Genomic DNA, 22,199 nt, shown 5'->3' with positions numbered 1-22,199 from the left:
TGTATTTATTTTGGTTTTCTTTTTGTTGTTGTTATTATTATTTATTTATTTTGAGATAGAGTCTCTCTACATAGTCCTGGCTGTTCTGGAACTACCTATGTAGACCAGGCTGGCCTTGAATTTTTAGGTCTACCTGCTTCCTGCTCCTTGGGTACTAGAATTAAAGGTGTGCACCAAGCACTCAGTTTCTATGAGCCAGACTAGGTTTCCAAATGGAGGCCATAGGGGCACCCACTAGGCACTTTAGCTCTTGTAGAAAAGAGATTGATGACAGGCTGGGAATGGTGGCGCATGCCTTTAATCTCAGAGGTAGGTAGATTTCTGAGTTCCAGGCCAGCCTACAGAGTGAATTCCAGGACAGTCAGGGCTACACAGAGAAACCCTATCTCCAAGGAAGGAAGGAAGGAAGAGAGGGAGAGAGGGAGGGAGGGAAGAAGGAAGGAGACTGTGCTGATTTATGTTTGTGCATGTACACAGATGTATACGCCCAGGAATAAATAATATTTTAGAGGAATGTGAGTGTGAATGCATATAAATGTGTCTTCGTTTATGTGTACATTTATATCTGTTTGTATGTCTGTTTGTGACTCCAGTAATGTATGTGTACATGGGGATGTTTATGTGGCTTCTTATATTTGTAGGTTTTGGGTTCTACATTTACTGTATGTCTTTATATGTGATATGCTGGTTTCATCTATGACAGCCCTAGATTTTCGGTTCCCAGTGGAAATTGATGTCAAAAGGGATGAGTCATGTGGCAGAAATCATTGAGGCAGAGTAATTGGGTTTAGGGTAAACATCTAGCACTACATCAAATCTAAATTCCTATGTACCTTTCCTCAGGCCCTACCTTGGCTCCATTGCTACCTATGGCCCTCCCCCACTGTGCCCAAACCCCCTATGGCTGCTGCCAAGACAATGTCACTGCTGCCCAGGGTGTAGGCTTTGCTGGCTGTCCGAGTGAGTATCTGAACCCAGCCCTGACCATGGTCTGACAGAGCTATACAAGCTCCTGTGACAAGTGCTTTCTCCTCTTGCAGGCACCTGCCATTGTAACCCACATGGTTCCTATAGTGGCACCTGTGACCCAGCTACAGGCCAGTGCTCCTGCCGACCAGGTGTGGGAGGCCTCAGGTGTGATCGCTGTGAGCCTGGCTTCTGGAACTTCCGTGGCATTGTCACTGATGGTCATAGTGGTTGCACTCGTGAGTAACAAAGCTCCAAGCGCTCCTGCCTGTCCACCCCATCACTGCTCATGTCTTGGCTTGACCAATACCTGGTAGGGTTCTGGGGCATGAGGGAGCCTATCTAAAGTATAGATTCCTCCCTCCCACTCCCCCAGCCTGTAGCTGTGACCCTCGGGGTGCTGTGAGAGATGACTGTGAGCAGATGACTGGCCTGTGTTCCTGTAGACCTGGTGTGGCTGGTCCCAAGTGTGGGCAGTGTCCAGATGGTCAAGCCCTGGGCCAAATGGGCTGTGAAGCAGGTGAGGGCAGGGACTGGTGCTGACCCCAGGACTCCCATTGCTGAGGGTGGGAGTACCTGAGTTGGAAGGGATCTTTCATGCCTACCCCAGATTCCATGACACCTGTGACTTGTGTGGAGATACACTGTGAGTTTGGTGCCTCCTGCGTAGAGGACGCTGGTTTTGCCCACTGTGTCTGCCCAGCTCTCACATGTCCAGAGGCTAACTCTACCAAGGTAAGGAGTGGAATATATGGAGAGTGATGGGAGTGAGGAGGCCTTTCCCAAGCATCCTTTTCCTGTACTCCAGGTCTGTGGATCAGATGGTGTCACATATGGCAATGAATGCCAGCTGAAGACTATTGCCTGTCGCCAAGGCCTAGACATCTCCACTCAGAGTCTTGGCCCATGCCAGGGTAAGGACCTGGAGCAACTACCTAGAACAAACCAGAAGGACTTGATTCTGTCCTGGCTCCAGCCCCGAACATCCCTCTTTTTTGCAGAGATTGTTGTTCCTGGAGCTTCCCCAGCATCTGCATCTATGACCACCCCAAGGCATGTTCTGAGCAAGGCACTGCCATCCCCCAACAGTGGCCTTCCTCTGGCTCCCAGTAGTACCATCCATGATTGGCCCACCCCGTTACCCACATCACGACCTCAGACTACAGTCAGCATCCCCAGGAGCACTGCATGGCCTGTGCTGACTGTGCCTCCAACAGCACCCACTGATGTAACCAGTCTTGCCACATCAATCTTCAGCGAATCTGGCAGCACCAATGGGAGTGGCGATGAGGAGCTGAGCGGAGATGAGGAGGCCAGTGGGGGCGGGTCTGGGGGTGAGCAGGGCCTCAGGGGCATGTGGGCAGGTCTGAGGGTGATGTGGGGGTAGAGCCCAAGAGTGGCTCCTACCCAGGGCTGTGCTTAGACTACATTTCCCCAGGACTGGATCCCCCTGTGGGCAGCATTGTGGTGACCCATGGGCCACCCATTGAGAGGGCTTCCTGCTACAACTCACCTTTGGGCTGCTGTTCAGATGGCAAGACACCCTCACTGGACTCAGAAGGCTCCAACTGTCCTGGTAAGTGGACAATGGGGAAGGGAGTGAGCTTGAGGAACAGCGTAGATGTACCAGGAGTAGTACTGTCTTCATCTTGTGGCAGCAGGTTGGTATAAGGTTATAATATTCTGGCTCCAGCACTTGAGAGTGTCGGGGTTTGGAGATTTGGCACACACGTGCACTCTGGTCTCAGCCATTGAATATGCGTTTGTGCCAAAGACCCTATACCTAACCCATCTTTCTCCTTGCAAGCCAGCTTGGGGCACCTGCTCCTAGGAATTGCCTGGTAACTGACACCAGCCCTACCCTGGGGTCCCCACTCACTAACCCCATGATCATCTGACTAACATCCCTGCTCTATACACCACATGGCTTGCTGTGGGTCTTGCTTCTGTGGCTGCTAGGAGGCTAGATGATATTGGCAGGGCCTCACTACCCCTCCCCCACAGCTACCAAGGCATTCCAGGGAGTGCTGGAGCTTGAGGGGGTCGAGGGACAGGAGCTGTTCTACACACCTGAGATGGCTGACCCCAAGTCAGAGTTGTTTGGGGAGACTGCAAGGAGCATTGAAAGCACGGTATGAGGGTTTGTGGGGTGCCTGCCCATCTAGGACAGACCCAGATGACAGGCTCAAGTGAACCAATCTTAACTGGGTTTAGACAGTACCTACTGCCCTCACTCAACACCTACCCACAGCTGGACGACCTATTCCGGAATTCAGATGTCAAGAAGGACTTCTGGAGTGTCCACCTACGGGACCTGGGGCCTGGCAAATTAGTTCGTGCCATTGTGGATGTTCACTTTGACCCTAGTAAGCCCCTGTTTCCTTCATGGGAGATATGGATATGGACTATATGGAACCAGGTCATGCTCAGGACTCTCTCCTCCTTAGCCACAGCCTTCCAGGCACCAGATGTAGGCCGGGCCCTGCTCCGACAGATTCAGGTATCCAGACCATGGGCCCTGGTGGTGAGAAGGCCTCTGCAGGAGCATGTGCGATTCTTGGACTTTGGTGAGTGCTAGGTTAGACCTCATCTTGCCTGTCCTCCTCTAGCCTCCATACCTCAACAATACTTTGCATGCCCTATGCCCTTCATATGTACCTAACAGTTATCCTTCTCTGCAGACTGGTTCCCTACTTTCCTTACGGGAGCTGCCACAGCCAGAGCCACCACTGTGAGCCGACTGCTAGCCTCTGCTGTCACCCCACGAGTCTACCCCAGTCACACCAGCTGGCCTATTGGCAGAACCACAGCACCACTAACCACACGCCGGCCACCTACAACTGCCCCTAGCACTGACCAGCCTCAGACCCCAGGCCCTCAACAGCCCCCAAAGTCCTGTGATTCCCAACCTTGCCTCCATGGAGGCACCTGCCAGGACCAGGATTCTGGCAAGGGCTTCACCTGCAGCTGCACTGTAGGCAGGGGTGGCACTGTCTGTGAGGAGGGTAAGGTTACTCAATGCTGGAGGGCTTAGGGATAATGGCCAGAGGGTGAAGCAGAGTCTCAGGCACTCCTCTAGCTTAGCTCTGTCTGTTCCCTGCAGTACAATTCCCCTCTGTGCCAGCTTTTGAGGGCCACTCCTTCTTGGCATTCCCCACCCTCCGGGCCTACCACACACTACGTCTGGCATTGGAATTCCGGGCACTGGAGACTGAGGGACTGCTACTCTACAATGGAAATGTACATGGCAAGGACTTCCTAGCTCTGGCTCTGCTGGATGGACATGTACAGTTCAGGTGGGCATGGTGGATGGGTAGTACATGGGCATGGCTTCTGTAGGTCAGATGGACTGTATGGTGGCAGAGACCAATCCAGACCTTCTAAATCTACAGGGGTAAAGTCTTGGGTAAGATGATGTAGGCTAGGCTTGTGGTAGGCCTGGACAACATCCTAAGCACCTGCTCTCATGTCCAGGTTTGACACAGGCTCAGGGCCAGCAGTACTAACGAGCTCAGTGCCAGTGGAACCAGGACGATGGCACCGCCTAGAATTGTCACGGCATTGGCGGCAGGGCACACTTTCTGTGGATGGCGAGACTCCTGTTGTGGGTGAAAGTCCCAGTGGCACTGATGGCCTCAACTTGGACACAAACCTCTTTGTGGGTGGTGTCCCAGAAGAACAGGCTGCCATGTGAGCAGGAATAGGCTGGAGACTGGCTGGGCCCCTGGTCTCTGACTCTGGGTAACAAATGATGGGTGACAGAGGCATGAGTGTGGATGGTAGCTATGACTTTGACCTCAACCCAGCCTCTGACCCTCCACCAGTTCCTGCTGTGCTATCTGTGGTAGCAAGCCTTTGATGGGACCTCTGAAGATGGCTATCCCTGACCTTCAGCCCTGACCCTTGACCCTCATCCCTTCCTCCTGATTCTGTCTTGTTTATGGATCTGGCCACCCTGTGAACACAATAAGGAGAGTAGGCATAGGGGCCCACATGATCCCTAGCCCTAGTTTATGGGGCATGTTAGTATTACAACTGATTGGTAAAGGGTGCCTCTGACTCTGACCTCTCCTTGTGTCAGGGTGCGTGATCGGACCTCTGTGGGCATTGGCCTGAAAGGATGCATTCGTATGCTGGACATCAACAACCAGCAGCTGGAGCTTAGCAACTGGAAGGGGGCTGTGGTCCTAAGCTCTGGTGTGGGAGAATGTGGAAACCACCCCTGCTTGCCTAGCCCCTGCCATGGTGGGGCCCTGTGCCAGGCACTGGAGGCTGGCATGTTCCTCTGTCAGTGCCCACCTGGCCGATTTGGTGAGAACTAACCTGGTGCCTGGGAAGGTATTTAGGTGTTGTGGGAAGAGTCTTATGTTTCTCTGGAACCCCTACCCAATCTCCCCTCAGGCCCGACTTGTGCAGATGAAAAGAGTCCCTGCCAGCCAAACCCCTGCCATGGGGCAGCCCCCTGCCGTGTGCTTTCCAGGGGTGGAGCCAAGTGTGAGTGCCCCCTGGGACGAAGAGGTGCCTTCTGCCAGACAGGTAAGGTCAAAGAAATGCTAGGGAAAGATGAGGGGTTATGGTCAAATTCGTGGGTTGATTTGGGGTCTGGTGTACCATCTAGTTAGGGTTGAATTACGATCACTTAGATACAGCAATAGGGAAACCAAGGAACGGAAATTTTGTTTGACGTCTGTTTGGCACTTCCTAGTACTAGAGACTGGTACTGGCTCCCGGCCCTTCCTGGCTGACTTTAGTGGCTTCTCCTACCTGGAACTAAAAGGCCTGCACACCTTCGAGAGAGACCTGGGGTTAGTAGGGCAGGAGGATTAAGGGAAGGGAGCCAGCCTGATGGGGAGACAGTGATACACTCCCACAACCCCATATGACCCCAGGGAGAAGATGGCACTGGAGATGGTGTTCTTGGCTCGTGGGGCCAGTGGCTTACTCCTCTACAATGGGCAAAAGACAGATGGCAAGGGGGACTTTGTGTCCCTGGCCCTGCATAACCGGCACCTGGAGTTCCGCTATGACCTTGGCAAGGGGGCTGCAGTCATCAGGTGGGCATATGGGAACTAGACTGGGCATTACCCAGGGTTGTCTCTGGACCATCTGCACAGATCACAAGGAGGACCTAAAGGATTGTCCTGAGGTTGAGATGTCAGTGCATATACCATGATTATATGACTTGGGCCCTGGGTGAGCAGAGCCTAGAACCTACTCCTACCTTTTTGCAGGAGCAAGGAACCCATAGCCCTGGGCACCTGGATCAAGGTATCCCTGGAACGAAATGGCCGCAAAGGTGCCCTTCAAGTAGGCGATGGGCCCCGAGTGCTAGGGGAGTCTCCGGTGAGTGTCCAGGGCATGAGGAAGGCCCAGATATCCCACACCCTATTCCCACCACTTCCCTTCCTCCTCCCTGGTGGCTTTATAGCCCCCGATAGGCACCTCTCACATAACTGTTTTCTCTGCCCTGTGCCTCGGTCTCTCTCCTCTCTGCCCCCACTGCTCTCTGGCTCTTGCTCTGCAACCCCCCCACCTGCTCTCCGGATGTCAGAAATCCCGCAAGGTATTGTTGGCCTCTTACCCAACTCACCATCTCTTGTACCCATTCCTAGAGTAGCCCTTTCCCACTAAGGTCCACATCTGCCATTTCTGTGTGATTAATGCTGCCTCCTAGATAGTGAGGGGTAGATGTGGGGCATCAAGCAATTGGGCATATTGACCTGGGACTTGGCCTACTCTGGCCCAGTGGGTGGATCATACATGACCTTTTATCCCATGCCTCCTATAGGTGCCTCACACAATGCTCAACCTCAAGGAACCCCTCTATGTTGGAGGAGCTCCTGACTTCAGCAAGCTGGCCCGGGGAGCGGCAGTGTCTTCTGGCTTCGATGGTGCCATCCAGCTGGTATGGGGGCGGGTACCAGCCAGGGTTCTCCACAGTGGAATGGAGAAGGGCCATTGTATGTCTCAATTCTGTCCCAGGTGAGGGCTGTCTCATCAGAGAAGGTAGCAAATATGACAAAGGCACTCCCTTCTCTCCTCTTCAGGTGTCTCTAAGCGGTCACCAGCTGCTGACTCAGGAGCATGTATTGCGGGCAGTGGACATCTCACCTTTTGCAGACCACCCTTGTAGCCAGGCCTCAGGCAACCCCTGCCTTAATGGGGGTTCATGTATCCCAAGGGAAGCCACTTATGAATGCCTGTGTCCTGGGGGCTTCTCTGGGCTGCACTGCGAGAAGGGTGAGCACTGGCAGCCCAGGGCTGAGACTTGACATGGCCTGGAGATCTCATCTGAGGCCCATTTCATCCCATCTGTCTCCCAGGGCTAGTTGAGAAGTCAGTGGGGGACCTAGAAACACTGGCCTTTGATGGGCGGACCTACATCGAATACCTCAATGCTGTGATTGAGAGGTAACGTGCAGTCAGGAGCCAGGCACTCCCTCCACTCTCAGCTGTCTTGTCTGGTCCTGTCTGTGCATGCCATTCAGGGTAGAGGTGTTAGATTCTCCATACCCTTTCAGCTCTGGCCAGGAGGGAAGGCCTAGAATCTACCCTACCCCCTTCATTCTCACTATCTCTGTCTCTTTGTTTGCAAGCGAGCTGACCAATGAGATTCCACCGTAAGTAGGCCCTTGGCTCTACTCATACCTTGGCACTCACTCATGTCCATGCTTTGCTCCTAGCATTACGATCTTGAGCCCCACTAAAGGTAGAATTTCTACCATGGATGGAGGATGGGGTTGGGGCCTATTTACATACTGTCAGGCCCAGCTTCCTACCTTGGAAATGGTCAGTCCTCTTCCCGGGATATACCTGCCAAGGGCCATCACCCACCACTGAGGCTCCAGTGCAAGTGTGATTTTGTGCTTGTGTATACATGTATACATGTTTCTATGTGTAGTACTTGGGTATGTATCTGATTTGTGGGTATATATATGTGTACTATATCTACATATGCCCATATGTGCATGCAACATACATGTGTGAATGTGAGTTTGTGCAGATGTGTGTACATGTATGCAAATATGTGGGGTGTGTGTGTGTGTGTGTGTGTGTGTGTGTGTGTATGTGTGCACAGACATGGTCATGTATGTGCTAGGGCATCTCCACGGCTGCTGCCATCAGAAGAGCCTTTGTGTCCATTTCATGTCACCAATGCCTCCCTCCTTGAACTACCCACTAGGGCATGTGCCCAACATATGCATTACATAAAGGTCACTGCCAAGGCCGTTTGTGGGAAGGGCCATTGATACCCTGGAGTTATGCTTGCTCTTCCTCTCATCTGCACATGTTGACAAAAGGAATTTTGGCCTACATTCAGCCTGTCTTGTCTCCTGCTTACCGCTTCCCTCTCTTCCTGCTTCTAAGCCCTGAAACTCTGGATTCCGGGGCCCTTTTCAGGTAAGCACATGGCAGGACATGAGAGACCTAGCACATTACCTTGCCATGTGCCTGCCTCTTGTCTGCCACCTCTCGAATCAACTTTGTCTAGTTGACCATGTCTTCCCTCTCTCCTTTGTCCCCCTGCCCACCCAGCTGCCTGGGTCTGATCACCAGCTTCTGATCTCTGTGGCAGTAGCCTAAGCTTTTGTGCTGTAACAACACCTACACCTACCCCACTTCCATCACCTACCACCCTCCTGGAAGCCTTTGACCCATCCTTTCACTTTTCAGTGAGAAGGCACTACAGAGCAACCACTTTGAACTGAGCTTGCGCACTGAGGCCACTCAGGGGTTAGTACTGTGGAGTGGCAAAGCCACAGAACGTGCAGACTATGTGGCTCTGGCCATTGTGGATGGACACCTGCAGCTGAGCTATGACTTAGGTTCCCAGCCAGTTGTGCTGCGCTCCACTGTGAAGGTCAATACCAACCGCTGGCTTCGAGTCAGGGCTCACAGGTCAGTGGAGCCCACTGAGAATAACAGCTGAACTTGCTTAGCTGGGTCATACCCAGTCACTCATGGTCACTAGCAGCCTGACTCAAGGTATTTTGTGAGAAGGGGAGGAGGAAGCAACAAAAAGACAGGAGAAGCAATCAACCACTGGCCCCCGGGAGAACATAGAGTGTCATTCCCAGGGTGTTGTATCTGCAAGGCATGTGATAGAGAAAATGTGGGGCATAGGTCCTAGAGGAGGGAGTGGGGAGCTCTTGACAGCTTTGCCCTACCCATCCCCTAGGGAACAGAGGGAAGGTTCTCTTCAGGTGGGCAATGAAGCCCCTGTGACTGGCTCTTCCCCGTTGGGCGCCACACAACTGGACACAGATGGAGCCCTGTGGCTTGGTGAGTGTTTGGAGGTGGCCGGGGAGGAGATACCCAAGGTTCCCAAACTACCTGAGGGATAGACTGTCCTAGAGCTGACACTCAGATCAACTCCATCTGGATAACAGATGGGCTAGCCAGGGCAGGGCAGCACCCTCTTCTTCGTTAACCCTTCAGATCTTAGGCCACAGAGATTTGCGTTCATGTGTAGTTGTAGTACCCCACTGGTATTCAGGTCCTGGTGGCCTCATATGTTAGCATTACTGCCTGCTGATCTACTGTCTGTCCTGTAGGAGGCCTGCAGAAGCTCCCAGTGGGGCAGGCTCTACCCAAGGCCTATGGCACAGGTTTTGTGGGCTGTCTGCGGGATGTGGTAGTGGGCCATCGCCGGCTGCACCTGCTGGAGGACGCTGTCACCAAACCAGAGCTAAGGCCCTGCCCCACTCCCTGAGCTACTACCACCAGAGCTCCACCCTCCCTACTGTAATTATTTTTTATTTTTGTAAACTCATTGCTTTTTTTATATGATTTTCTTGCCTGCACATTGGCCAGAAGGACTGTTGGCCTGGCCTCCTTTCCGTCCAGGCAGCTGTGCTGCAGAAACAAAGTGGTGCTGAGGGACTCATAAGTAGATTGTGGCAACCCAGAACCCTTGACTTTGAAGGCAGCCTTAGGACACACTCCTCTGCCTAAGGTACCATGCCTCAGCCCCTTGCACTGTACGTCCCTACCTGTCCATTTGTATTGGTCTTTTGGGTCTCCTGGCCCATTGGCAAGCCCTATTCCCATGTTATTAATGCTTTATTGGATGAGAACAGTGTCCCTGAGCAGGAGGGGGCTGTTGGAGCTGAAGAGGCTCTTCATTAGAGCAAGTACCATTGGGTCCTTTGTAGGTTCCCACGTAAGCTGCTCTCCTGCATGTGCCGAGGACCAGCCTCATCCCAGGCTAGCCTGGACCCCTAGTGCTCCCTGTACCAATACTGTGCTTTAGAAAAGTTATTGATATCAGGGCATCATTTTACTTCCCCAAATGTGTCTGCCTATCCCAGGGTGCTGGAAACAAGCCAGGCTTCATCTAAGTTGTCTTGACTGGCCCTCAGCTGGCCCTGCCCACCTACCCAGCCACTCTGGACATAGCCATCCTTTCTCTAAACACCAGGCCACTTAGGAGTCCCTAAGAGGAGTGGGTCACTATGGGATGTGGTTGACCTCCATTGCCTACCTGCCTGAGCAGCCAGCTGCGTCTGTCTCTCAAAGGCTATCTAAGCCAGACTTCTAACCATATTCTTTAAGCATTGATTTTACTTGATTTCTGATCTGGAAGTGTTGTCATTCCTGTTTTAACTCACAGCAACCATTAATTGGTCTGATGTGAGGTCCATTGTAAGGGTAGTTATCCTTGTCTGAGTGACAGTTATCTGCCCAATGTCCAGTCAAGGGCAAGTACAGGGGTAGCAGAGGTGGCTATAGCGCCAAAAATGCCTTAAACTACAGCAACCATCTGTTTTTCCACTCCCTGTCCTTAATGTCCAGCACAGTCATCTTGGGAGAAAGACCAGACTGGGATGGGGGCAGCCTGACCTTTTTCCTGCTATGGTGGTCCAAGGCTGGAGGGAGCTGCATGGTATCTTGTTACTAACTCCAGTATGTGTCTATGTCAAATACCATAAAATAAAGTGTGAAAACTTTAAAACAGGGACTGTGTTTATACTTAACAGCCTGATGGCTTCTTGCTTAGATTCATGAGGCACAGACTTCAAACTCTCCTGTCTCTGGATGGAGAAAGTAGAACCCGAACTGGGAATCCACAGCTCCTTTTGGCTGAGGTGCCTTATATGGTTAATGGGGATATAGCCAGACATAGTGCCTTTAATTCCAGCACTTGGGAGGCATAGACGGGCAGAGCTCTGTGAGTTCAAGGTAAGGCTGGGTCTGCATAGTGAGTTCCAGTATAGCCAGAGCTACATGATGAGACCTTATTAAAAAAAAAAAAAAAAAAAAAAAATAGGAGGTAGGTGGAAAGATGGATCAATGGTTAAGAGCACTTGCTGTTCTTCCAGAGGACTGGAGTCTGGTAACCAGCACCCATGTCAGAGGGCTCATAGCTCCTGTAACTACAGCACCAAAGGACATCTATTAGCAGCACCTACACACACACTATAAAACATTCAAACTTTTAAAAGTCCCACAGTCTTTAAAAGTTCCATCTCTAAATATCCAAAGTCTCTAAATTTCCCAAATCCCTGTAAAACTAAAACTTAAAAAAAAAAAAATCTTTCTTTAATCCCAGCACTCAGGAGGCCAGCCTGGTCTACTGATCGAGTTCCAGGACAGCCAAGGCTACACAGAGAAACACTGTCTCAACACCCCATCCTCCCAAAAAAGAAAATCTTTAAAAGCTCCAAGTCTAGCAAGGTGGAGGTAGCACATGCACTTGGGGCAGGGGGCAGAGGGAGGTGGATCTCTGTGAGTTCGAGACCTGCCTGGTCTACAAAGTGAGTTCCAGGACAGCCGAGGCTACACAGAGAAACCCTGTCTTGAAAGCAAAAAAAAAAAAAAAAAAAAAACCTCACACAATGCCAAGCCTCTACTGATCTCCATGATCCCTTCATGCCTTCAAAACCAATACCACCTTGAAGACTCTTACATATTACCAGCATAAGATACAGCTTTGGCTGCCTCTGGACCACAGTCTCTGTATGCTAACTCTGAGGATACACTTCCCAGAAGATTCAGCCTCAGTGGTGATGTCTTGTTAATCATAGTTGGTTCTCCAGTCCCAGCTGACCAGCATCCATTGTCCCAGCAAAGCAAAGATTTTTACTCCAGTGGTGTTGGTCTCTTATTAATCGCAACTGATTCTTCAGTCCCACCTGACTAGAACCACAAATTCTTAATTCAAAATAACTACTGTCAGCATTTTCTAAGTTCCCACAACAGCACATTGAGTTCTAAACACTTAATGGCCTTTCTGGAAGTCACAATCTTCCCCAAAACATGATCAGGTCTATCACAGCAATAAACCACAATTCTGATACCAATTTCTGTCTTAGAGTTTCTATTGCTGTGATTAAACACCATTATTGCGGCCAGCACACCCATGAGCATCAAAGGGACCTGGAGAGGTAATGGTAGACAGAGACATAGGACTCTGGGTTAACATCAAGAATGAACAAGGGTAGGCTGTGATGGTTTGACAGGTGGGTGACAGTGGGAGCTGCTTTTTGCCCAAGTGTGTACAGTAAAGACAAAGATGACACTGATACCATCCCATCCAACAGCCAGGCCTGGGAGAAGTTAGCACTTATATTGACATTCATATGTGTGTATGAATATCTGCTCCATGTAGGAGCTCAGAAATTGCCCCATACATTTTAATCAGAGATAAGATGGGGTGGGGGGGAAGCGGACATCACATTGAGGGAACCACCAGGAATATTACATTCTTGGTGGTTTGTAAGTTGGGATCTCTATGCAGCTCCAGAGACTGCTGTGAGCACTCAAGCAAAGCAAAAGTCTTGTATGATTATAGTGCTGCAGCAGTTCCCCGTGCTAAGAAACATGTCTCCAGGAGATGTCATACTAGTAGGTCATCTTGGTATCCTGGAGGTCCAAGGCCCCCTTTGAGGGTACTTAATCAGGTACTTGGAGGTGTCCCAGGAAGTTAGCCATTACTCCCCAGCAGAATGGACCCACACAACAAGGACATCCAAACATGGGTGAGCCAATGCAGAGAATGACTCCTCCAAGAAGAATGATGCCTTTAGGACCACAGAACAATGGAGATGTGATGAGACCTACTGAATACTTTAAGGTGGCCCTGGAATGCATGGAATGAACATGGGTCCAGATGGTGGTAGACCTTGGCCAAACCCAACAAATGCCAATTTAATACCATATTCCTCAGTGTCTCTTGGGAATTAAGTAGGTCTTCCAGAATGTAGAGGGCCACCAGGAATACCCATCATACCTAGTACGGAAGAACCAACCAATTCTAGAGATGATGTGTATACTTTAATGAATGCAGTACCTTCTGGACCTAACAGACTAATTTTCCAATAGGCCCTGGGTGAGATGATCCCATGGATTAGAAGGATAGAGACCCACCACATGAATGGCTCTTTAGGCTCAGGAAATATGGAGAATATTTCCAAGAATTCCCCCAATAATATGAGCCTGAGTAACCAACTGGCCAATCCAAGGCATGACAGTTAAATGGGGACAGGAAATTTCTTAAATCATTTTCAGAGTAAGAGTTACTCCTCCAGTATAGCATGAGTGTGTGATACATTACCAAATCTCAAGAAAACTACTGAGTCAGTCCTTCACAGAACTACTACAGAAGAAAACTACTCATCAGTGTATAGTTAAAAAGGGAATCTCAGTTACACCAAACCAACCTTTTTAGTTCCTGCTCTCTCCCCTATTTTGTGAAGAAAGCAGATCCAAATGTGATTCAAATAACTGAACAGAGTGATGGTGTGTGACATTTTTTGTTTGTGTTCTGACAAATAAAGCTTGCCTGGAGATCAGAGGGTGAAGCTAGCCACTACTTAACCATAGAGGCCAGGCAGTGGTGGCTCACACCTTAAATCCCAGCACTTGGGAGGCTCACCTTTAATTAGGAGGTGGAGTCAGGATCTCGGACCCATTTGGTCTGAGGATTCGTAGAGGTAAGAAGTCTCTAGTGGCTGCTGCTCTGCTTCTCTGGTCTTTCAGGTTATTACCCCAATATCTGACTCCTGGTTTTAATTGATAAGACTAATTAGGATCACACTTCAGAGTGGCACATTAGAATTGTCCTAAATCAAACTGCAAATAATTTTCTATGTATGTACATGAGTGGGAAAGAATGTATCATATATGTAGACCATGCACATATACGTATGCATGCATCAACCCACAGGGCATTGTAAGATGTTACATGACATTTTTGTTTGTTTTTTCAAGACAGGATCTCACTATGTAGCCTTGGCTGTCCTGGAATTCACTGTAGACCAGGCTAGTCTGTCTCTGCCTCCCAATTTCTGGGATTAAAGGCGTCCACCACTATGCTTGGTGCCTAGCTACATAACATCTTAAGTAGAAGTAAATTGGAAATTTTACTCCATCCTTTTATTTCACATTTCTGTTTTGATTATTAAAGGTTACTCCTGCAACTTGCTGAACTATTTTGTGCTGTGTATATCACTGCTTTATATGTTTTTGTTTTGTTTTGTTTTGTTTTTGTTTTGTTTTTCAAGACAGAGTTTCTCTATATAGCTCTGGCTGTCCTGGAACTTACTCTTTAGACCAGGATGGCCTCAAACTCAATGTCCACCTGCCTCTGCCTCCTGAGTGCTGGGATTAAAGGCATGTACCATTACCCATGGAGTGGTCCACTTCAATGTTTCACTGTGCCCCTGCTTACATTATTAATGCATTGAGTAATGTGACCAAAAAAATGCATGAAATATGGCATAGGGTGTTAGTGTAATGAAAAGTTTGGTAAATGGGGTGAGAATAAGAAGTGATATGAAGAGCCAGATGGTGATAGCGCACACCTTTTAATCCCAGAACTTGGGAGACAGAGGCAGGCAGGTCTCTATGAGTTCAGCCTGGTCTACAGAGTTCCAGGACAGCCAGGGTTACACAGAGAAACCCTGTCATGGAGGTGTGAAGGCAGGGCAGGACAGAGGGAGTGATATGAAGTTTACATGTGGTTGAAATTCAGGAAGGTGTCCCTCTTTTGTTGTATTCTGGCATCAGTTCACAGTATGGCTTTACCAGTCCTGTTAGGATCTAGAAAAAGCCTGTAAGAGAAAGCACAGGTGTCTAGGCTCCAATTTATAAAGGGAATGGGACCTAGACATTGGCTAGGTATTTGAATGAGTTTAAATAAAACCATCAGGTTGGATAAAACTTCTTGTTTCTTGCCTTCTTCTTCTTCTTCTTCTTCTTCTTCTTCTTCTTCTTCTTCTTCTTCTTCTTCGTCTTCTTCTTTGTCTTCATCTTTGTCTTCTTCTTCTTGCTCTTCCTCCTCCCCTCCTCCTCCCCAACTCCTCCTCCTGCTTCTTTTGTAAAGGGTTAGTAAAAAACCATCTTTAAGCCAGTAACAACAGCATAGTAGTTTTGAGTTTGCTTTTTCACTGGAATCTGTTTGTGAGTTTACGTATCTCAGTAGGAAGCCTGTAGGTGGAAGTTTCTGTCCCTTCAGCAACTCCCAAATACCTGGCAGCCACTTCCCAAATAATTGATGCAGAGGCTTATATTAATTGTAAATGTTTGGCTGGTAGCTCAGGCTTATTACTGACTAGCTCTTACACTTAAATTAACCCATAATTCTTATCTATGTTTAACCACATGGCTTGGTACCTTTTCTCAGTACAGCATTCTCATCTTGCTTCCTCTGCATCTGCCTGGCAACTCCTGACTCCACCCTTCTTCCCAGCATTCTTAGTTTTTTCACCCCACCTTCACTTCCTGCCTGGCTACTGGTCAATTAGTATTTTATTAAACAAATTTGAGTGACAAATCTTTACAGTGTACAAGAGGATTCCAGAGCATTCCCCCCTTTTGTTTGAAGGTTTTAACTTTAACATAGTAAGATTATATACAACAAAAACAGTTATTAAGTAATAATTACAGTTACAATATCTAGTCCATTTGTATTTGACAAAATTAGAAAAATTTTATTATCTATCTTATCTTGGTGAGTCTAAAGTTTCACATCTAATTTATCTTTTTATCATAACTAAGAAAACCTATAATTATAATTATCAAGTCTTCAACTCCTTCATAGACCCCAGAAGGGTAAAATGTTACCTAACAACAGGGACATCTTTCTGCCTGGACAGTCATCCAAAGTTCCTCTGTAACATTGGGGCAATCCAACTCAGGCCTCTGTGAAGTAGGGAATTTTGAAGGACTGTCCTACCTTGTCTTGGCAAAGTTTAGCAGCCCTTTCTTTTGTGTCCTGCTTGTCCATTTTGGACAGCATACTGTCAGCAGTCAAGGCAAGGGCATTTTCTTGCCCAGTGGCTAACTTTTGCCACAAAGAAAGTAAACTCCACATGGAGTTTCTTCAATGCCCATCATCCTCTTTGAAGTAATTGGTGCTGCCAGGAGCAGACATGGCTCACTGTCAAGAAATGTCTTGCTCATATAATCCCTCCTCTCTCTCACCTATTGGAAAATGGAAATATTTATTAAAAGGAAAAGAAAAGTCTAAGTTCTTAAAACATTTTAAATATCATATTCTGTAGGTCTTTGAAGTGTTTGAAGATTGCCTATCTGTCTGAAATATATCTCTGTATGACCTTGAAAACCTAACTAACATGACTACAAGTTTGATTGTAATAGGTGACTAACTACTAACTTGCATTTCTTTATTATCTTAAATAGTTTGTGATAATAACTTTCAAGGATTAGAAATTTGCATTACATTGTTAAATGAGTTGTACAGGTACAATACCTTGAACAAGAGTAGAAATGTATGTACAGTATGTTCTAACAAAAATAATCTCAAATTTGTCAATATACAAAGATTCATATCAATGTAAAATATTTAAAACAAGTAATTTGTTTTTAAAAGTAGAGTTAATAATCTACCCTTTTATCCTATAATATCTATATCCCCCTTCTTTTCAGAGTAGATTCAATAATCTACCTTTTTATCCTATCATTTCTATATCCCTCCTTTTTTTCTTCAAAACAAGAAACCTGAATCTAATCTCCTCTGTTGAGCCTTTTTTTTTAACCATTACCAATAACAACTTGTAACCAACCACCCTAAACAATGGCACATATCCATAACCCACTGAAAGACCAAAAACCACCCACCCCACCTCTTGGGAATATGAGCATCATGTTCTTAAATTTACTTCCTGCTGTCTGGGGGTGATGGCATCTTTAGGAGATATGAAAAGAAAAATTTGAGTTAATTGTCAAGTCCTGGGAGAGGTAACTATCATTTATTGTCCAGTCTCTGCATGATGGAAAAGTGCAGGGCTTGTCTCAAGTCCTGGCTAGAGTAGTCTGTGAGGGTGTATCATCTCAGCTAGCCACCTCAAAGTGATCCTGAGCAGTTTGTAGTTCAAAGCTGATCGTTAGGTGGTGTTTTTCAGTTTAGTGGTGTTATCATAGTCCTGGTGTAATTGTTGTGGGGCCCTATCATCCTTTTGGAGACTTCAGTAGTCACTGTTAGGCATGGTCATGGTTCACTGCAAAAAATTTAAACATTTTAAATGTCATATGCAGCAGATCTTGAAGAGGTTAAAGGATCAATATTTGTTATGTACATCCAGAGTACAAAAACTTAATTCCTAGTTACCTGATAGAGACTCAAACCCAAAATCATGTACAGGAAGCTAGATAAAGCCTTTTTCTAGAATTAGTGAGTACTCTATATGACCATTAATATGACAAAAAGTTTAATATATATATATAAATCTTATAAATTTTGAGATAATATTCTGTAGATGAATTGCTAAATGGTCTTATTAATAAAAAACAAAACCTGGAGCCAGATTTTGGGCTTAAAACCTGAGAGATCAGAAGAATAGGAAAAGCCACAGCCAACCTCACTTTACCAGCCCTCAATCTTTCCAACCTCCCTTAATCAGATAATGACCCTGAATTCACTCCTCAAGTCTCTCAAACTCTAGCTAAAGCCCTTAATATCCCATGGAGTTTCCATATCCCCTACCATCCCCAGTCTTCAGGCAAAGTTGAACAAACTAATTGTTCCCTCAAAAACATTCTTACCAAACTCTCCCAAGAGCTTCATACGGATTGGATAAAACTCCTACTATTGGCTCTCCTGTGATTAAGGGCCTTCAAAAAAAAAAAAACAAAAAAAAAAACCCTCCTCATCTCCCCTTTTGAGCTCATGTATGGATGGCCGATTATGCCTCCTGGTCTCACGTCTCAACCATCGCCTCTCCCTGATCATCTCCTTATTCCTTTGTTACACTATCTCTGCACCTTTCTTTGGAAATTCTCCCAGCATCATTTGCCTCAGCCTCTCCCAGGTCCTCTTCCCTCTCCAATTAACATTGGGGACCTGGTTCTCCTCTGTCCTCTAGGACACAATTCCCGTGCTCTTGTTCCAAAATGGACAGGCCCCTTCAGGCTGCCATTTATACCACCAACTCAAGATGATCTTTTGATCTCAACAGGACCTAGCCCTCTTAAGTTTCAGAGGATACCAAATTCAAACAGCCTGCCTCTGATCTTAGAAGAATGAGGCCACACTCATCTGTCAAGATTCAAGCCCAACCCTATCAGGTCATGCCCTACCTCTTCTTATTCTATTTCTTTCTACTCACCCAGTGCTTGGATTAAAGGCTTGTGTCACCATGCCTGGCTCTGTTCCCCAATGTGGCCTTGAACTCACAGAGATTCAGATGAATCTCTGCCTCCAGAATGCTAAGATTAAAGGCGTGTGCTATCATTGCCTGACTTCTATGTTTAATATAGTGGCTGGCTTTTTCCTCTGATCCTCAGATAAGCTTTATTGGGGTGCACAATATATTGGGGGACACAATATATCACCACAATATTCATACCTTATGGAAAAGTTTTAAAGAGTCAAAATAAAACCAAAGGATTTTGAAATTAGTGGTAATAAATAGTCCCTACACTTTTGTTTTTCTTCTGCCCCATATCAAAGCCTATTAATGCTAGGAAAAGGCAAGACCTGAGTTTTACATTTGAAACATTTAGAGGCCTTGTCAGAATTTGTACTTTTATTACTGAAAGAAATAAGGTGGTAGCAATCTATTTATTATCCTGTCTTTTTTAGTTTATTGTAGAAAATTAATGAAGTCCATAAAGGTCTCTGTAGGTTTATTGTCTATTAGTGAAAAAAGCCCCTAACTGTGTCTTAAAATCAGGGGTTTTTATTTTTATTTATTTATTTACTTACTTACTTAAAGCCTTGTGGCAGTTAATGAGACTGTTGATAGGCTCCATTGTTTGTTTGTTGTTTATTAACCAATTGAGGGCTGGCAGCTTATTGAGCCTCAGTTTTGAGACTTTTTTATTTAAGAGACTCAGGTTATTAAACTTTTAAAGCTCTTAAATGTGTATCATCAGCAAGCAACACGTCCATCCTTTGTATCCAAAGGTACTGCCAGAATGTTTTTAAGGTAAAAGCGAACTTTCCCCACCCCTTCCACTATAGAAGGCATGGTCAGGCAGCTTTCTGGGAGCAGCTGGTAGTGGGAGTTTATTTGCTGCCGCTGCAGCAGGTGGTGGGGCTGCTGAATTGTCTGCCATAGAACAAGGAGGCCCCACATGAATTGTGCATGCAAAGAGATGAAAATTTACAAGCTTTTTTTTTTTTTTTTTTTTTTTTTTTGGTTTTTCGAGTCAAGGTTTCTCTGTGTGTAGCACTGGCTGTCCTGGATCTCACTCAGTAGATCAGGCTGGCCACCACCTGGCAAAAATTTACAAGCTTGTTGTAAGGGAGATAGTTTGTAGTTTCTGGGCACTCCTGTGAAGTCTGATTTAACCTTTCCTTAGAATGACCTTGTTTCAGCTGTTCTCTGGACTTCAAAAATAATATTTCAGCCAGGTGGTGGTGGTGGTGGTGGTGTGGCACTGGCGGCAGCGGCACACACCTTAAATCCCAGCACTCAAGAGGCAGAGCCAGGTGGATCTCTGTGAGTTCGAGGCCAGCCTGGTGTAGGGAGTGAGATCCAGAATAAGCACCAAAACTTCACGGAGAAACCCTGTCTTGAAAAAAAAAAACAAAAAAAACCTTTTTTTTTTATCTTGGTCACTTTTTTTTCTGAACTAAAGACTTCATGCTGGGCTGCTGAGGGAGGACAAGGAATTTTAATTTTCCCAGCAGTTTGTTGATGCCTGGAGGGCATCTTAGATTTATCTCAAAGGGCCTCCAAACCATCAGCATTCCAAATTCTAAACAATTTTACAGGAATCATTCACCTCGCTTTTCATTTTATAGTAAACCATGGATTATGCTCAATAGTAGTGTCTATGTATTGATTTAAATCATCTTTATTCATTTTAATTCCTCTTATCTTCAACATATGATTAAGAAGCTAGTGTGATGGTGTACAACTTTAGTTCCAGCATTTGGGAGGCAGAGGCAGCAGGATTTCCACAAGTTTAGCCTGTTCTAAATAGGGAGCTCCAGTACAGCAGGGAGACACCCTATCTCATACAAAAACAAAAATATGATTAAGTAAAGAGATATTTCCAAACACTTTCTGAATTCCCCTTGTTCTCAGGTACTTACTGGTTTCAAGTTTGTGTGTAAGTGTCCTGGTAGTATATGGAGACCTTTTTTCCTTGGTCATCCATTTCCTAGTGAAGAAAGGTAAGGTCAACTTGGGTCAATGTGGAAAACAAGGACTGGCCCCTTTAAGAAGGACTGCTCCTTGCTCTTAGGGTTATCCACAACCCCATCCTAAGATATTGCAACTCTGGTGCAACAGAGAAGCAGTTGAAGTGAGATGGGGGAACGTGTCCATAGGCCCAGGATGACACTGAGCTTTTGGGTTAGTAGAAGCTAGTGATCTGCTAAATTAATAGATTCTAAAGGTGTTTGTTTGTTTGTTTGTTTCTTGAGACAGGGTTTCTTTTTGTAGCCCTGACTAACCTGGACCTAGCTCTGTAGACGAGGCTGGCCTTGAACTCACAGAGATCTGCCTACCTCTGCCTCCCAATTGCTAGGATTAAAGGTGTGCACCACCACTGCCCAGCTCTAAAAGTTTTTATCTATTAGTCACATGATGTTAGTTCCCAAGCAGAAATGGGCAAGGAATTGTATCATGAATCTTAAAAGGTCTTATTAATAAAAAACTCGGAGCCAGATATTGGGGTGAAGGCTGAAAGATCAGAAGTAGAACAAACCACAGCCAACCTCACCTCACCAACTCCTCAGCTGATCCTGTTTCCACGAATCCTCAGACTGAATCCCTCTGAGTCCTTACCCCTAAGGGTCTCAGTTGAAATGCTGCTAAGTTCCTGTCTCCTCATGCCTTATATACCCTTCTCCACCCAGCTGTCACTTCCTGGGATTAAAGGCGTGTGTGCTTTCCAAGCAAAGGCATGAGATCTCAAGTGCTGGGATCAAAGGCATGTGCCACCACTGCCTGACTCTGTTCCCAGTGTGGCCTTGAACTCACAGAGATCCAGATGGATCTCTCCCTCCCAAGTGATAGGATTAAGGGTGTGTGCCACCACTGTCTGGCCTCTATGTCTAATCTAGTGGCTGGCTCTGTCCTCTGATCCCCATATAAGTTTATTAGGATATACAATATATCACCACATTTCCCCCTTTTTTTTTGTCTAAAATAATAAAAGGTTATAACTAATATAAGAAAAACTATATACAATAAGTATATACAATATATACAATCAAGAAATACATTAACAATGCCTAGTTCATTAACATTTGACAGATTCAGACAAAAAACTCCATTATTTATCCTATTTTGATGAGTCCAAAATGTTGTACTTAATTCACTTTCTATCCTAACTTGTATTACCAACCGAAAACTATCTTTTGATGTTTTTCAAACTTATACAATTTACACCTCTTTAGTGAGTTTCTGTTGTAGATGTAACTGTCTTATTAAAATAGAAACACAGAGCCAAATGCAGAGTTGAGAGCCCAAGAGGTCAGAACAATAGCTAAGAGTTAAAAACCTTTTCTTACCCTTCACTGCTACTGCTGTCCTTCCCCCCAGTAAGAGAGCTACTTCCTGTGTATCTGTCTTTTTATTGACTTGCTGTTCTGCCTTCTCATTAGTTGTAAACCCAACCACATGACCTCCTCATCATTGCTTGTCTATACAGACCTCCAGGTCTTCTATGGTTGGTATTGAGATTAAAGGTGTATGTCTCCATGCTGGCTGTATCCTTGAACACACAGAGATCTGCCTGTCATGTGATCTGGATTAAAGGTGTGCACCACCACCACTACCCAGCTTCTGCTATGACTTGCTATTAGCTCTGAC

At 46.4% G+C, this 22,199-nt stretch overlaps 1 protein-coding gene and 1 pseudogene across 3 annotated transcripts in view; both read left to right on the top strand.

The window, feature by feature from the left end:
- Agrn (agrin) overlaps nucleotides 1-10,599 on the top strand; it is a 32,096-nt gene extending 21,497 nt beyond the window's left edge. For 2 of the 3 annotated variants that reach the window (XM_059255589.1, XM_059255590.1), the window contains 24 exons: nucleotides 844-960; nucleotides 1,041-1,205; nucleotides 1,343-1,486; nucleotides 1,577-1,701; nucleotides 1,775-1,880; nucleotides 1,968-2,300; nucleotides 2,405-2,542; nucleotides 2,971-3,098; nucleotides 3,218-3,332; nucleotides 3,414-3,533; nucleotides 3,648-3,971; nucleotides 4,070-4,262; nucleotides 4,441-4,656; nucleotides 5,048-5,277; nucleotides 5,368-5,502; nucleotides 5,672-5,771; nucleotides 5,856-6,020; nucleotides 6,198-6,309; nucleotides 6,755-6,871; nucleotides 7,014-7,206; nucleotides 7,290-7,377; nucleotides 8,641-8,865; nucleotides 9,146-9,249; nucleotides 9,522-10,599. In XM_059255589.1, the coding sequence (XP_059111572.1) occupies nucleotides 844-960; nucleotides 1,041-1,205; nucleotides 1,343-1,486; nucleotides 1,577-1,701; nucleotides 1,775-1,880; nucleotides 1,968-2,300; nucleotides 2,405-2,542; nucleotides 2,971-3,098; nucleotides 3,218-3,332; nucleotides 3,414-3,533; nucleotides 3,648-3,971; nucleotides 4,070-4,262; nucleotides 4,441-4,656; nucleotides 5,048-5,277; nucleotides 5,368-5,502; nucleotides 5,672-5,771; nucleotides 5,856-6,020; nucleotides 6,198-6,309; nucleotides 6,755-6,871; nucleotides 7,014-7,206; nucleotides 7,290-7,377; nucleotides 8,641-8,865; nucleotides 9,146-9,249; nucleotides 9,522-9,679 (3,851 nt within the window). In that variant the 3' untranslated portion in view covers nucleotides 9,680-10,599. The remainder of the gene's footprint in view (nucleotides 1-843; nucleotides 961-1,040; nucleotides 1,206-1,342; nucleotides 1,487-1,576; nucleotides 1,702-1,774; nucleotides 1,881-1,967; nucleotides 2,301-2,404; nucleotides 2,543-2,970; nucleotides 3,099-3,217; nucleotides 3,333-3,413; nucleotides 3,534-3,647; nucleotides 3,972-4,069; nucleotides 4,263-4,440; nucleotides 4,657-5,047; nucleotides 5,278-5,367; nucleotides 5,503-5,671; nucleotides 5,772-5,855; nucleotides 6,021-6,197; nucleotides 6,310-6,754; nucleotides 6,872-7,013; nucleotides 7,207-7,289; nucleotides 7,378-8,640; nucleotides 8,866-9,145; nucleotides 9,250-9,521) is intronic. The other variant, XM_059255591.1, reaches the window with a different exon arrangement.
- Nucleotides 10,600-12,328: 1,729 nt separating this feature from the next.
- LOC131904953 (single-stranded DNA-binding protein 2-like) lies at nucleotides 12,329-13,443 on the top strand (annotated as a pseudogene).
- The last annotated feature ends 8,756 nt before the right edge of the window (nucleotides 13,444-22,199 follow it).

This window comes from Peromyscus eremicus, chromosome 2 (genome assembly GCF_949786415.1).
Source record: "Peromyscus eremicus chromosome 2, PerEre_H2_v1, whole genome shotgun sequence".
NCBI classification, from domain to species: Eukaryota; Metazoa; Chordata; class Mammalia; order Rodentia; family Cricetidae; genus Peromyscus; species Peromyscus eremicus.
The sequence above is the reverse complement of the archived record's forward strand: the minus strand, read 5'-3'. Positions and strand labels throughout refer to the sequence as shown.